The sequence below is a fragment of the Eublepharis macularius genome, chromosome 13 (assembly GCF_028583425.1).
Source record: "Eublepharis macularius isolate TG4126 chromosome 13, MPM_Emac_v1.0, whole genome shotgun sequence".
NCBI lineage: Eukaryota > Metazoa > Chordata > Lepidosauria > Squamata > Eublepharidae > Eublepharis > Eublepharis macularius.
This window is the reverse complement of record NC_072802.1, coordinates 66,008,275-66,025,137: the sequence shown is the minus strand read 5'-3', so window position 1 is coordinate 66,025,137 and position 16,863 is coordinate 66,008,275. Positions and strand designations below refer to the sequence as shown.

The following is a 16,863-nucleotide window of genomic DNA, read 5'->3' as shown; positions in this document are numbered from 1 at the left end:
GCGAGGGGCAGGAAGGGCTTTTTCCGCCTCCTCCAGTCCCGCAGCCCTGCAGGGCTGTGGGGAGGGCCACAGCCACCACTGACGCCTCCTCCACCACCACCAGCAGGGCCAAGATAAGTGGGGGTGGGTGGCTGGGGCTGGGGGGTTGTATAAAGGGCCCTGCCACTTGCAAGCGGCAGGAAAGGGGACCTTTAAACTTGGCCCCGAAGCTTTCCGAAGCATTACGAATGCTTCAGAAAGCTTTGATTCGGGATATCTGAATTGGGGCCAGCATGCCCCAATTCGGAGGGAGGGAGGGAAAGAAAGAAGGAAGCAAGGAAAGAAAGAAAGAAAAAAAGTGAAAGGAAGGGAGTATTCTTTCTGGGAATTTTTACCCAGGACATTCTTGTGGGAAGTATTATAGAATGTGTGTGCATGCACGCATGCTGTTAAGTCGCAACCAACTTATGGTGACCCCACCAAGGGGCTTTCAAGGCAAGTAGGGAGCAGAGGTGGCTTGCCATTGGCTTCCTCTGCAGGGTCTTCCTTAGTGGTGGCCCATTCAAATACTGGCCCTGCTTAGCTTCCAAGGTCTGAGGGGATCAGGCTATACCATTCTGCCTTCCCTCCCAATTATTATATATAGTAAGGAACAAATTTTATTATACTGTTTACTTTTAGGCAATCTTCGTTTTTTATCTGCCGTTTAAAACTATGATCAATAGTTTCTTTTGTTCTTATCTCACTTAAAGACAGAAAGGCAAACCTTCCATGCAAGAAGCAGACGCAGGCATCCACAATAATCTTCCTAGGGAGGAAGAGGGGGAAAGTACGGGGGGGGGGGGGGAGTCTAAACTAATCACATTTATAGCCAGCAAATAGAATTTGATATATGGTTACCACTCTCCAAGTGGAGCCTGGAGATATCCTAGAATTACAAAAGATCTCCCGACTACAGGTATCTGTTCCTGTGGAGAACTGAGGTTGGATTCGAACAAAATTGTGAATACACCCAGTACTCAAAAGAGAGAGCTCCACACATCATAGCACCCTATGCTACCATAGGGCACGTATCTTCCTTTTTGCTATCTACAGCCTGAGAAAATGTTGAAAATGAATAAAGAAAGTAAAGAGTGTTATTTTGACAGTCACGTACACTCACAACAGGACTAGCAGTATGTTTAACTCAATATTTAAATCAATGTCATAACACTGAAATCACCAACCTCTTTTAATAGTATGTTATCATACACACTTCAGCAAATTGTGGACAACATTTCTCACGTTCAGATAATAAGACACATTTTGAAAGTATGCTGTATTTCTACAGATAAACAGAATTATCATAATCTAATGCTGTGTAGATTGTTTTTGCATTTTAAAAAATCTTTAAACTACATACTTTGAGTCAAATCTTGTCTCAAAAAGCATTTCACTTATTCCAAAAGAGAAAACATGTCATTGGATTTTTTTAAAGTGAGCTATAAAACAGCAAGGGAAAAAAAGGGAAAGAAACAGTATACACCCATAATTCTCACCCCCCCCCGCCAGTCTTCACATCTCTACATATGCCAAGATGTTATTCCTTCATGGGGCATCTTTCTGTCTAAACAGGAATAAAAACAGACACCCCACAGTACAAAGATGCCCACTTAACGTAAGTCCGGCTCACAAACCACAGTGAACACACACACAATCCCATGTACAGTGGACAGTTGATTATTCTTTATACATGCACTGAACATTCCTCATGTAACATTCAACATGTGCACTACTAAATATGTGATTGCATTTATCTTGGTACTGGTTCCTGGTTTTATTTGTATAGTGAATGTGTGTTGGCTCTTTCTTACAAACAGATGTATGTACCTACATGCAAGCTGTACGTTTATCCACTGTAACATGTGAACAGGGCTACTGAGTTCTCCAAATACAAAACTTGCAATTCATGGTAGCTCAACTAGCTCAAAGCCCTCTCTCCCCCTCCACGAGCCAGTATAGTATGGGTGTTAGAATGGAGCGCCGAATCCACACTTCCTTTTCGTTTCCGCGCCTTTTTCGCAAGCAGTGCACTGTTCATGCAAATACTCACATGCTTTCCCATTCTGCGTATTCCCCGCCATCACCGCGCCACAATTGCGCCTTCCTTCCAAACCACGTGATAGTGGCGGAAATCTGTTTTCTCCCCGCCTTTTTTTTTTTTTGCACAGTGCAAAAAGGTCGGTATACCGGTAAACCAACTGTAGTGAGCAGCGATTTGCGTGGGAAAAGAAACGGTCACCGGAGCATGCGCATGTCACACAGGGACCGTTTCCCTACTGTGTCCCACCATTTTTAAGAGTGCGAGGAGCCAAGACGAGCAATCCTGTATTTCCCACAATGATAGACTCCAGTAAACGGCAGGTGCGGAAAACAAATATATTCCTGAAAGCTTAGGACACAGGTGAGATATTCTACCATGTGAGAAAGGCAGAATGCATCATCTCGTGGTGTCGCGTGGCTGTGCTGCGAAGCATGCCAACCGCAATCTGAGCCATCATCACAAATATCACACTCTAAGCATCCATGTTGTTAACCACAATTGCGCATTCCTTCCAAACCACGTGATAGTGGCAGAAATCTGTTTTCTCCCCGCCTTTTTTTTTTTTGCACAGTGCAAAAAGGTCGGTATACCGGTAAACCAACTGTAGTGAGCAGCGGTTTGCGTGGGAAAAGAAACGGTCACCGGAGCATGCGCATGTCACACGGGGACCGTTTCCCTACTGTGCCCCACCATTTTTAAGAGCGCGAGGAGCCAAGACGAGCAATCCTGTATTTCCCACAATGATAGACTCCAGTAAACGGCAGGTGCGGAAAACAAATATATTCCTGAAAGCTTAGGACACAGGTGAGATATTCTACCATGTGAGAAAGGCAGAATGCATCATCTCGTGGTGTCGCGTGGCTGTGCTGCGAAGCATGCCAACCGCAATCTGAGCCATCATCACAAATATCACACTCTAAGCATCCATGTTGTTAACCACAATTGCGCATTCCTTCCAAACCACGTGATAGTGGCAGAAATCTGTTTTCTCCCCGCCTTTTTTTTTTTTGCACAGTGCAAAAAGGTCGGTATACCGGTAAACCAACTGTAGTGAGCAGCGGTTTGCGTGGGAAAAGAAACGGTCACCGGAGCATGCGCATGTCACACGGGGACCGTTTCCCTACTGTGCCCCACCATTTTTAAGAGCGCGAGGAGCCAAGACGAGCAATCCTGTATTTCCCACAATGATAGACTCCAGTAAACGGCAGGTGCGGAAAACAAATATATTCCTGAAAGCTTAGGACACAGGTGAGATATTCTACCATGTGAGAAAGGCAGAATGCATCATCTCGTGGTGTCGCGTGGCTGTGCTGCGAAGCATGCCAACCGCAATCTGAGCCATCATCACAAATATCACACTCTAAGCATCCATGTTGTTAACTACTAAAAGCAGAAAACCACTCTGAGCAGCAGAATTTCCGGACAATGCCTTTAATGTGACAATCTAATTTCAAATTTGCCCGCCATCCCAACCAGCCAATTGTTAGAAAGTGGTCTGTGACGAGCAAAAAATGAGCCAATCAAAGATGAGGGGGAGGGTACATTGCCATTTCTTAAAAGTCGGAATATCGGTATACTGGAAAATTGACTTTTTTTAAAAAAAAAGGGGGGGGGAAGTGACATGCGCTGTCAATTCTGACGGTGGAGGATGGAACCACCCACTATAACGCTTTACTCAGTGGCGTGTGGAGAAATGATTGCACCATGAAGACGCACTGGAAGGGTGAACGTGATGATGCACAGCATGGTAGCGGAATGAACCCGATTGCCATGACTGCGCAAGATAAGCAGATGGTGAGTGAGTGTGGATTCGGCCGAGGACTAGTCTCCGGCAGATTCGGGTTCAAATCCCGCAGTACCACAATGCTGGCTAGGTCACCTTTGGCCAATGACTGTCTTCTGGCTTAAGCTACCTCACAGGGCTGTTGTGATTCTTCCTTCTTTAGTTTCTCCTCACACAAGCTGCCCGTTGCTCCTCAAGGAAGCATGAGATAAAAATGCCCCAGATATTTTTCTTTTGAGTCATCAGAGCCTATTCCGCTGAGCTCACTCAGTTACGTCACCCCCTTTTCCAGTTTTGCTAGCCTTGCCTTTAACACAGTAACATGATCTTAATCTCTGTCGACAACTAGCAGCCACTGTTTTGTTGACCTAATTAAATGTCCACTTTCCTTCGTCTTGGGACTGAAAGGACATGTGCCAACTTGTCTGGCTGAAAAGCTAGCTGGCTCCATGCCACAGCATAACGCCACAACACTCAGCTGGTTTCTTTCTGAGCAGCAGTCGCAAGGAAGAGTCCCGTTTGACTCAGACAACAACATCTGAGTTGACCCACTAGTTCAACATAAGGTGTTGTGTAACTTTTGCCCTGTTTTGTCCTTCAAACATGGAGCAAAAGACAGGAAAGCCAAAAGTATTTTTCCAGCGGTGGTTTCTCAGCTGTATTCTGCGGGGTCCAGGGAAGTCTAGAAAAGTCTCACCCTGGAGAGAGGCAGCATGGTGTAGTGGTTAGAGCATGCTAAAATAAGGCTAGGCAGACAGACCCAAGTTCATATCTATCTGTACATTTTTATCCTACCCCTCTTGCAAGGTATTCGGGAGGGCTCACATGATATATCTTTTTATTTGCTTCATTTATGCCCCGCCTTTCTCCCCAATGGAACTCCCAAACAGGTTACACTGTTCTTCTCTCCGCTATTTTATCCTCACAACGACCCTGTAAGGTAGGTTAAGCTAAGAGTGTGTAACTGGCCCAAGCTCATCCAGCAAACTTCCATGGCAGAGTGGGGATCCAAACTCAGGTCTCTCAGATCCTAGTCTGACACGTTAACCACTACATTATACTGGCTCTCCCTTCCTCCACATTGCCCTTAACAACCAGCTCGAGAGTCAGGTTAGGCTAAGAGTGCATGACTGGTACAGGATTGCCCCATGAAGTCATGGCCAACATGGGGATATAAAGCAAGTCCACATAGTCCAGCACTCTAACTACTATACCACACTCTTGCAAGGCAGAGAGAGGGATTTACGCTCACTAAATAATTCTGGGACCTGACATGGATGCCCCAGGCAAGCCCGATCTCGGAAGATAAGTAGGGTCGGCGCTGGGTGTTACCTGAATTGGAGACTACCAAGAAAGATCTGGGTTGCTAAGCGGAGGCAGGCAATGGCAAACTATCTCGGTTAGCAGCTTGCCTTGAACACCCCAGCAGGGGTAGCCATAAGTCCGCTGTGACAGCACTTTACACACACGAGTGCCCAATTATGGATCAGTCACTGTACACCTAAGAATAAAGTGAGGACTACGAAACCACATACACAACCTCACACAATCTGGAGGAAGGAAATGGATAAAAATGTCAAAATAAAAATTTAAAAATATTTCTCTGCAATGCACAGCTCTTCAGCTATGGCCCTGTGGCGAGTTACGCCACTGGTGCCACATCTAGAAGTCTCAAAGGCGGCAATTCTAAGCAGGTCTATTGTTTCTAGGTAATGCCTTTTAAGTTGCTAAGTGTTGTCTACAGTTGAATCTTGGTTTAGAATTCTGGACTGCTGCCAATAAATTCAACAGGTTGCAACAGGAGACCTCCATTCTCCACTCCATGGACAAATGTTTTTTCCAGGATCATTTTGGAATTTGTTCCAGTCCATTTCTGATGTCCAAGTATAGCTTCAGTCTGGTGCATGTCATCAAGTATATTTTTACCCCACCCCTTCTCCGAGGAGCTCGGAGAAGCATACCTGGCTTCCCCCTCCTCCACTGAATTCTCACAATGGCCTCAAGGCTGAGAGCAACTGGTTGTTAGTCAACCAGAGAGCATCATGGCTTAGCATGGATTTGAACTCATGTCTTCCACTCCAGCTTCTAAACCACATTGGCTCTTTAGAACTCCTTTGAAATTGAGGGCCCCAATCCAGTGGGAATGCCTTCTACACAAACCCCATTGATGAATGGCGCACGACTGCTCTTTTCCACGGCTGCCGCAGGTGCAGGACAACTGCTCTCTGGATCGGGCCCAAGTTAGCAACGAGCTATTGCATATTTTTGAAGCTCAGTTTCATTTCCTCGAGGCTAAAGAGGCCACGCTGAGAAAAGCAAACGGCAAAAATGAGAATGCGTCACACGGTGGAACAGGAAGCAAACTTCGCGTGACAGTGCTCAAAAGCAGAAGAGGACAGGGAAACAGAAATCCTATTTTTGTGAATTGTGAGAGTCAGGATTTAATCACCACATTGCATCACCCCACAGTCTTAGGCAGGGAAGGAGCACTCCAAATTCATATATTACATATGGCTGACAACTCCATGACAAATGTACACTTGGTCTAGGCGCTGGATAAGTCAAGATTATTTTCCAACAAAATGTTTAACTCAAAACGGATTCATCTCCTTGCCTCTTGCAGATGCAGCAATGCATGCTCGTGGCGGATACATCCACACAGCAACAGACAAGCCAAAGAGAGCCTCCATGAATAAAGGCAGTAGACCTGACAGCTGGATATGGAGGGAGAAAACAACAGAGCTCTTCTATCACCCAGGGATTGAAACTTAGGTCTCTCAGATCCTAGCTAGTCCTTTTATGTGCAAGGAATTTTCTTCTGCAGGGTCCCCAGTAGCAGTCTGACGTGGTAACATCTGGGAAATGTTTCTTACTACCTCACTCTAGTTGGCCTGGGCACAAGCCTCAGAGCGTACTTGAAACTTCTCTTCCCAAAAGCCTACGTTTGTCCACTTCCATTCATTGCAACACAAATTCTCAGTGCGTGCCAGATTGTATTTAGTGTTTTTAACTAAATAATGTTATTTTTGGCTCTTTAGCATGAGGGTTTTAAAAAGAAAAACTGGTTGCCTCTAGCAACAAAATCCTGTGGGGTACAGTGGTTCAAGTGTCTGACTAGGATCTGGGTTCAAATCCTACCATGTCACGCAGTGTGTTGAGTGATCTCGGCCAGTCTGCCTAACTTACCTCAGAAGGAGAACATGGAGAAGGGTGAACCATGTTTGCTGCTACCAAACTTAAACTTCCCCACCATTGTGCGAAGGGATGGGTATTTCTGTTGCTCCTTTGTTCCTTACTCAAACATTTCCCCTGCTGCAACCTGACCTTTGTCAATTGGTTCCGGTCACTATCCCTTCATGAGCTGAAGTTCTGTCCACAGTTGCTTTCAAACATCTCCCTGGGACTACTGTAGTTTGCAAGAGCATCTACTTTTTGGAAGGAAAGAAGGAAGGAAGGAGGAAGGAAGGAAGATCTCCTCCCACATACAAACTTTCTGCACAAACTCTATAAAAGCCTTTTTCATCTTCCCAGTTTGCTACAGCAGGGATTTAATCCCCACTCCTCCTCGTGGTATTGCTCTCAGTCGAGAAGAAAGTCCTTGTTTTCTTCCTCACATCCACGCAAATTCAGTGAGGGTATAGAGAACCACCCCTCCCTTGGGGTGGCGGGGAGTGCGACATATATGTAATTCTTCCAAGGAAGGCAGAAATGGTTGTACTATCTCCCAAACCGTTTACACTGTCTTTGAAACGTCCTAGAGAAAAAGCCAGAAGATGCTGCTAGATTTTTCAGCAGTATAAGTTCGCAAGGCTGAAAAATATTGCCAGCTTACTGCCTCTTTTTTGACTGTGAGCCAAGATCGAGAAGGGCAACCGCTTGTCTTTCTAATGGCATTCTAAAATTTACCCTTCTATTATTAACTCACCCTTCCTATATGGAGCTCAGAGCTGCACACGCTGTCCTCTCCTTCCTCATTTTATCCACGTAAGAACCCTGCAAGGTAAACAGGCCTGAAAGGGAGAATGACTGGCCAACAGAAAGTTTCACAGATGATCAGGATTTGAACCCAGGACTCCCAGAATGCAGTCAGACCCATTACACCACACTGGCTCTTTATTACCTTGCTCTATCAGATTAAAGGCCAATTAGTTCAGCATTTTCTGGTCCAACACTGGTTGCCCGAGTGCCTCTGGAATGTCACAAGGGGATGAAAGCGAAGGCTGTCCCTTGCTATTTATTCCTGGCATCTGGAGATACACTGCCTCTGTACATGGAGGATCCATTTCTATATGACAGTCCTATGAATTTTACAAGCTTTCTCATTGCATTTAAAGAGTGAAGTGGTAGAATCTGGTGTGGAGAGGAATGTGCCAATTTTGAGTACCGGTCAGGAGACATTATTTCTGAGATCTCCCTTGCATTTAAAAAAAACCCAACCCTCCCTGCAGGACGAAAATCCACCTCATCAATTGTTTCTAGCCCATCCCTTTTGTACTGTGTTGTTTTCTTCTTGCAGAGAGATTGCAGTCTGCAAAGGCAGACATTTCTATTATCTTGGAGCAGAAGTAAAAATTCAGGGTGAGGCAACAGAACCAAGAGTTTTGTGTCTGCTTGGAGAAATTTTGCTATTAGCTCCACCCCATTTCTCAGTAAGCTCCACCTATTCGCTCCCAAACTCCACCCTCATCCTTGACAGATCTGGTCAGCCTATATTCTAACTGCGGTCTTTCCTAGGAGAATAAAAAACACAGAGACTTTTTAAAAAGTGGATAGAGGAAGAAGAATTAAACGCATTCTTTAAACGTTAGATGAACCAGGCAATTGCTGATGTGTTCATATTAATACGTTGCTATTTATTGCTTTTGTGGTGATTGATTATTGTTATGCTGCTGCTTTTGTGCTTGGAAGAGTTTTATTTTTTCACGTCATTCAAAAATTTCTAATTGTCAGCTGCCCTGAGTGTTATTTTTAATAGAAAAAATCTAAACAAGATATAAAACACATAAGCAAAGAGGATCCCCCATATATTCACCACAGATCGGAGGAAGTATTTCTTCACTCCAAGAGCGATCAGCTTGTGTAGTGCACAGACAACGCCATCAAATGCTATTATCCACGGTGACTAAATGGAGCCTCCATGTTCAGAAGCAGATGCCCTCTAACTACCAGTGTTAGGGGACAGCAATGGGGCAAGCTTTCCTCTCTGTGCCCTGCTTGTAGGTTTTCCAGCGGAAACCCATCAGCCGCTGCATTTAACTGGATATTGGACTACATGGGCCAATGGTCTAATCTAGCACAGCTGTTCTTAGGTTCTTATATTTATTCCCAGAACCTCAGAATTCTCACAAAAGTCCGCCGACTAGTTTCTTCTGTGGTTGTATTTAGTTCTCCCCGTGTGTAAATTCCCTCTGCAGTTATTCGGGGCCAACAGCTGCCGCCAGAACTGCATGTTACTCGCTGAGCAATGGCATAGTTTAATCTGAGGATCCATCAACCTAAAGATGTCTGAGCATCTAATCTCAGAGGCAGTGTTATAAAATCAAACATCATTCCAGAAGATCATCTAACAACATAACAACATGAAACCACAGGGCAGAAAGAAAAAGAGAGCCTATGAAATATGAATATTGAAAAATCCAAGGATGCGGGGTACTAAATTCAGCCTGTAAATAATTTGCAAAGAGGTCAATAAACCCAGTCTGGATTTGTGTTACACTCCACCGGTAATCACCTGTCTCCTTAAAAAACAACTTGTCTTTAAGTTCACATCCGCCATCTCAAGGTTCTGTTTAAATTGCTCTTTGGCATTATTTATCTCGGTCGCCTTCAGAACCCGTTTTGGGAATAGACTGTTTTCAAAAAAACACCGTACGTGTCACAGTTGGAAGGAAATTACGATGCCTAATTGGCTAACTGTTGAGATCCAGGGTTTCAGCCCAGTCCTCACCGGGGGAATAAACATTTCTGAAAAAATCAATGCTTTATAGTTATGCAGCATCTTCAAGCTGGTGTGGAAAAACAATAATTTAGTTTGCAAGGCTCAAGGTATCATACCGTCACCTGATGCGCCAACATGCTTTGCGATTAAGAGTTAGTCACCAGAGGAGAGAGACCCACTCCTCCAAATCCTAAACACGCACAACCAGGATTGTAATGAAAGAGATACTTTACATACATCGGGGTTTGCACATGAACACTTGAAGCTGCTTCGCACAAAGTCAAACCACTGTTCCTTGTTATTGTAGAGCATTCATGCTCACATGCCTAAATGCTGTCCCTATAAGGGAAATACCGTAATTTACCTTATTTGGATAGACTTTGCCAATGTGACTTGAAAAAGGTTCAGAGGAGTTAGACATGTTAATCTGTAGTCGCAAAAAAGTAAAGAGTCCTTTAAGACTAACGAACTTTATTGTAGCATAAGCTTTCAAGAACCACAGCTCTCTTCATGCATCTGATGAAAAGAGCTGTGGTTCTCGAAAGCTTATGCTACAATAAAGTTGGTTAGTCTTAAAGGGGCCACTGGACTCTTTACTATATTGAAAAAGGTTGACTCCCTATCCCATATGATATTGGAATGCCCTCAGGACAACTTTTACGGCGAATTGTGGATTGCTCCTATTTTAACTAAATTACCTTCTACTGTATTAAAAGATAATACAGTTCCCTATGTGCTGCTAGATAGACTCCCAAGGACTACGCTGGCACTGGCCAAGTATCTCGCCGCCGTATTTCCTTAAAGAAATAACGACTCCTTATCTGTTGCTCAAGATGACTGGATCAAAGGAGCTTGAAAGAAAAGGAAAAGATCAGGATTGTCCGCTTTGAGTAACAGCATCTCTCCAAGATCTCGGATAGAGTTCTTTGACATCACCTCCTACCTCAATCTTTTAACTAGGGAGGTCGGGAACCAAACCTGGGGGCCCCTTGCACATGCAAAGCAGAGGCTCTTCCACTGAGCCACAGCCCCATCCTACATAAAACACCAAGCGACAGTTCGATTTTTTTGTTTTTTGAAGAACAGGCCCTCCCCCCACAATTACGGCACAAGGACTCATAGACAAGCCCTGGATTTACAGTCCTCCCAAGATGGCCTTCTTTCTCTTCCTTTTTAAAAAGAAGTCTTCCCGTAAAACACAATCTTGGCAACAGACATGTAATGATGGATACAGGATGTATCCTCTGGTGTATCCACAAACCTCTGGTGTTCGGGCAACAGACCTCTGGTGTTCGGGCAACATGACCCCCAGAGCACTTTGGGGTACAAGGAAGTAGCTACACTGGGCACTAACACAAAGACCATAAACTCCAACGAAACTCCTTTTGATCAGCAGCTTGTATCAGTCCTTTAAGACAGTGGCGTTGATTTTTCCGTCACTGTGTGGTCTAATACGTTAACCATAGAATTGCTTATGGTCTCTTCCAGCATTTCTTCAGCACTGTACTGGATTTCTGCTGGCTTTTAAATCTTTGCAAATTCGCCTGTATACATTTATTGCATGTTTATTGATATGACTTTGATATTAACTGTACTGACTCACACTGTGTAATCTGCCTTGAGTCTCAGCGAGAAAGGTAGAATATAATTAATGTAAATAAATCTTTTAAAAGAACATAGAGACTTTCCCAAATGTGGCCAATAAAGAACTCTGCGTGAGACCACAGCTGGTGCTCTTTGGCTGTCAGAAACTTATCCATTAAAAAGTTACCACTTGATCTGGTTGACTCGCCTATCCACCCAAAGAGCATGCTATATACAGCCAAACCAAAAGCAGTATTTCTGTTTTACCAACTATCATTTGAAAGTCTTGGTTTACACAGGAAAGCTCTCTTTCCCTCTGTAAAATAAGCAATTAAAGGACGCAAAAACCTCTGAAGATGCTGAGACTGGTTTTGACCTAATAAAGTGAGACATCCTGAACAAACAAGGGGAATGGAAGAGTTTCAACAGGTGATGTGTAAACCATTCCAGAGTATCCAGCAAGAAGGCAGAGAAAATTCTTAAGAGGAATAGGAGAAGGGGTGGCAAGCAACATCTCAGCAGAAAAATCAAATTATAAAGCTTTCTAAAGGTCAACATTAAGTTGGCTTTTGTGAATTCCGGTGACATTCTGATACCAAAGACCACTGCCTGACATCCTTCGGACTCGATTACACATGGCTGTTCTGTAGGGTTGCCAGCCTCCAGGTAGTGGCTGGAGATCTCTTGGAATTACAACTGGTCTCCAGGCCACAGAGATCTGTTCACCTGGAGAAAATGGCTACTTTGGGGAGTGGACTCTATGGAATTATGCCATGCCAAGGTCCTTTTCCTCCCCAAACCCCACTTTCTCCAGGTTTCACTCCCCAGATCTCCAGGAATTTCCCAAGTTGGAGCTGGCAACCCTACTGTTCTGTCCATCATTTGCGGCATTTGTTGGCTTTGCAAACGACCAAGGCAGTGTTTCTTCTTTCATTTACTGATTCATTCACAAACACGTAACTGATTAAGCATCCTGTTCTAGATTACTCTGGTCCAGCCTGATTCAGATATATGCATAAAATTAAGAGGACTTGAGCGTCTAGTTACCTTTCCTATATTAAATTTTTTAAATCCTACTTAGATAATGTCTTATATTTGTTATCTGTTGTTGCAAAGTGGGCGGACAGATCTATAACTGTTCCGAATAATTCACATTCATTCCTCCTATAATGATGTTATAAACTATCTTATGGTCTGTCTTATGTTCGTTACTGGGTCTTGTACACAATACAATTATGGAATCTCTGCTTCCTTTTTAATAATATAATAATAGTAATAACATTTGATTTATATACCTGTATTATTACAAAACATGCCCTGACCTACATAGCCCAGGGGAGCCTGATCTCATCAGACCTCAGAAGCTAAGCAGGGTCGGCCTTGGTTAGTAATTGGATGGGAGACCTCCAACGAAGACCAGGGTTGCAGAGGCAGGCAATGGCAAGCCACCTGTTAATCTCTTGCCATGAAAACCCCACCGGGGGTCACCATAAGCCACCTATGACTTGAGGGCACCACACACATTATTACAACATATTATGATTTAGCAATCTTAATATCAACTCAAACCACAGAAAATTGTACCATCCGTTATAACTATGTAGATAATTAAAGGAGAGTCCAAAAAAGTATCTTATCCAAAGATACAAAGGTCATAGGCAAGAAGCCTTTTCTAAGAAGGTCTCTTATCCGTTTAGCTTGTCACATTTGTAGAGTTTTAGAAACTTCTCTTAACAATAGCTGCTTCAAAGACTCAAACTCTTGGCTAATATTATTTTATATGCCCTGATCTGGATAGCCCAGGTGAGCCTGATCTCATCAGACCTCAGAAGATAGGCAGGGGTCGGCCTTGCTTAGTACTTCGATGGGACCTCCAGCAAAGACCAGGGTTGCAGAGGCAAGTAATGGTAAACCACCTCTGATAGTCTCTTGCCATGAAAACCCCACCAGGGGCCGCCATAGATCAGCTATGACTTGACGGCACTCTCCACCACATTATCGTACATTATCCATATTTGAAACATCTTCTTGAAACATGTTACGTTAGTTTATTCTTGCTAATTTTTTCCTTAACAAAGGCTATGTAAAATTAATGACTACAGGTTTTTCAGACACATGAATATCTTTTGGCCCTCCACCAGTACACCTATCGTATTTCCAGCTTCTTAGACATTCTTGCCATTCTCAGATATTCCCTGCACCTGGGCCTTGGTACACTGTATATATATATATTGGTATGAGTTAGACGGCTCTTCTAATCTACACATGGTGATACAATTGTGTAACTCTATTGTTTTACGCCCCTCTCCAAGGTTGTTTTATTTTAGGCCTCTGCAATCCTTTAGTGGCCTACCTAGTTATGGAGGCAGGCTAGCCATGCTTCTGTGTGCAAAGGCATCTTGAACAGGGCTTTTTTTTCAGCTGGAACGTGGTGGAACAGAGTTTCGGAACCTCTTGAAAATGGTCACATGGCCGGTGGCCCCGCCCCCTGAGCTCCAGACAGAGGGGCCACCAGCCATGTGACCATTTTCTCCAAGGGCAACCCACTGAGTTCCACCACCTCTTTTCCCAGATAAAAAGCCCTGATCTTGAATGACCTTCTTGGTCATATCCAGCAACTGTTCTCCTATATGTCTAGCTACTGGTTCAAATCCCAGTACTGCCATGAGCTCAGTAGGTGGCCTTGGGTCAGCCACTCCTCTCAGCCCCAGCTCCCCAGCTGTATTGTGGAGATAATAACAACACTAACTTGTTCACCGCTCTGGGTGAGGCACTAATTTGTCTAGAAGAGCGGTATATACGCACAGTTATTGTTATAATTATATCCACGACAATACGTTATCACAATTCAAAATATTTCAGAAGAATTGCCATGGCCTATGTGCATACGACTGAGGATCAGAGGAGCCCCCACTCTCCTAGCTTTCTGCAATCGATGCAAAACCAATTTTTTTCAAAAAGTCTTTTGTATTGTAGGGAGGGGCTCTCAGATGCTTTGCTAATGAGTTAAGGACCATAGACTTCAGCACCATGTTGCCTTACATACTTCCTGTTGTCTTAAATACGTGCTCCTATGAGCTACTTGTGTTTCATGTGGTCTAATGTCAGCTCTAGAATTGCTTATGTTCTGTTTCAGCATTTCTTCAACTCTGTAATGGATTCCTACTGATGCTCTGTCTTTGTAAACTTGCATTTCTTTACCCTATGGCATTGTTCATTGAAATGTCCTTGATACTGACTGTACTAAACTCACACTGTGTAATCCGCTTTGAGTCTCAGTGAGAAAGGCGGACTATAAATGACATAAAATAAATGGGAGGGGGGAAGGCACAATACAGGAGCTATACTTGGACAAGGAGTCCACCCGGCTGGATTCCAGATTGCAGAAGAAGGCGGCTGGCTGATCATTCCTCATTCACTACTCAACACGGACTTCCTATAAAACTAGATGTTCCTCAAGGCCATGTAGTCAATGAATACAGAAAACAAAAGCTGAAAGAAGGAAATTCCCATGAGCACATGGAACTCTTTGGATCCTGGAAATTTAAGTCCCAGTGTTTGCACGGACATCTTTTTCTATCAGCAGCTTTGATCCTCCTAAAATTAACATTTATTTCTTCCTATCCCACCTCCTGGTCACGGGTTTTTGGCGCAGCTTCCAACAAAAAAGGATTAATAGTCGCCAGAAATCTCACGAGAGCCACAACAATCATGCAACGCTCACTCACACATTCACGGGAGTAAGATGGTTGAATGCACTGCAGTAATAGAGATCAGAGCTGGAAGAACACAGTTTGGAACTTTAAAGAGAAAGCTATGACAGTACACAAACCCAAAGGGGTGGAAACTTTTCCCCTGCTATGCTAATTTTCTTTTGCAGGGAGTTTTTTAATGCATTCAGAGAGAGGCCCCCCCCACAGTCTAAAGTGGTGCAGTCCTCCACCTCATTCTCCACGTGTGAATCAAGTTTTGGTGCAAGCTCCTATAAAGAGAGTTAACTCAGGTAAAAATACGGGAGCATACTCGACCTGATCTGCTCCAAAGGGTGTGATGTTGGCTTTGACAGATCCCACGCTGATACCCACGAGGACAAGGCCAAGGAAGGCGGCCACTGTGCAATAGCGGGTTGTCCCCTCCAGGCGGCATGGAGAATCTGTGGTGGCGTTGACTGGTGAAGAGCAGTTCTCAACGGCGGAGAGGGGCACATCGCCACAGAGCCACTGCATGGTGGCGGGGATAGCCATGGCGGGGAAGGCCAGCATGCCCAACAGGTACAAGGCCATGCTGGCCAAGATGGTGGGGAACTTGCCAAGCAGGGCGTCGGCCAGCCAGCCTCCAAAAGGAGACACCAAATAAGTCACCCCCATGAAGAGCAGCAAGGCCTGGCTGGCTTGGGCGCCTTCCCAGTTATAGGGTGGCCCGTTCAGGAAGAGCACCAGGTTGGAAGTGATGCCATAGAAGGCTGCCCTCTCCAACAGCTCAGTCAAAAGCACGGCGACGCAGGCCAAGTGTCGCCCGTGGAACACGCTGGGGGCACTGGTGCCCGGAGAACGGGGCATGTCATAGCTGGTGCTTCCCAGAAGGGGGCTCCGCTCGCTTGGCTCTTCCATCGTGTAGGCTACCCAGAAATCTCACTCAAGGGGACCCCCAACAGTTCCTTCTTCAGCTTCAAACTCTCCTTCTCTTGACCACCACCAAACCCAGTTAGGAACAGCTCTTTGCAATTCTCCCCGCTCTGGATGCCCCCTACTTTCTCCCAACCAGCACTCTAACCTATAGATCCTCCACTTCTACCAAGCCCAGCTAGGCTCGCCTCTCAGATTAAATTCAACTCAATGAATAGACTCAACCCAACCCCAGCCTACTGATTCTCCAGCTAGCCTACCTACCAAATTCAGATTAAACCCAACCCCTCTCCAAGCCCTAGGGTGAGCCCCCTAACCCCCAGTCCCAAGAATAACTGAAATAGCTGCACTCAGCCCCCAACCATCAACCCCAGATTAAGTTAAATCTCTTCCCTGGGAAGCTGGGACCGAGCCTCTCCACCGCTGAAAGAGAAGGGGCTGGGGCCTCCTCCTGGATCTCAGCTGCCCTCAATGCCTACTGGTCTCATCGCTGCTCCATCCACCCCCGGCCGCCCCACCCAGGATTCGAACCTGCGGCTCCCCGCGCCGACGCCTCCCGAAGGGACTTCCCCCCCTCCGCCGCCAGACCCCGCAGAACCCTCGCGCCGGCCGCCGTTCCAGCCGCGCGCCCCCCTCCCTCCGCCCGCAGCAGCAGCAAACCGCGAACTTCTCCTGCGCTCGGCGCTTGGAATGCCCAGCTCGGCAGAGCCCCGCCTCCCCCGGCGCGTTCTCCGCTTGCTGATTGGCCGAGGCGCGGCGTCGCTCAAGCGGAGAGGCTCTTCCAGGTTCAACTCTCACGTGGTTGAGAAGAAACAGGGGGAGCTTTGGGGGGGCTGGGGGGATTGGTGGCTGAACCTGTGCAATGCCAGGC

General features: G+C 45.4%; 1 protein-coding gene across 1 annotated transcript in view; it reads right to left on the bottom strand.

The window, feature by feature from the left end:
• SLC15A4 (solute carrier family 15 member 4) overlaps positions 1–16,646 on the bottom strand; it is a 72,770-nt gene extending 56,124 nt beyond the window's left edge. Inside the window, exon 1 of the mRNA XM_054996954.1 lies at positions 15,396–16,646. Within this exon, the coding sequence (XP_054852929.1) occupies positions 15,396–15,977 (582 nt within the window). The 5' untranslated portion in view covers positions 15,978–16,646. The remainder of the gene's footprint in view (positions 1–15,395) is intronic.
• Between the last annotated feature and the right edge of the window lie 217 nt (positions 16,647–16,863).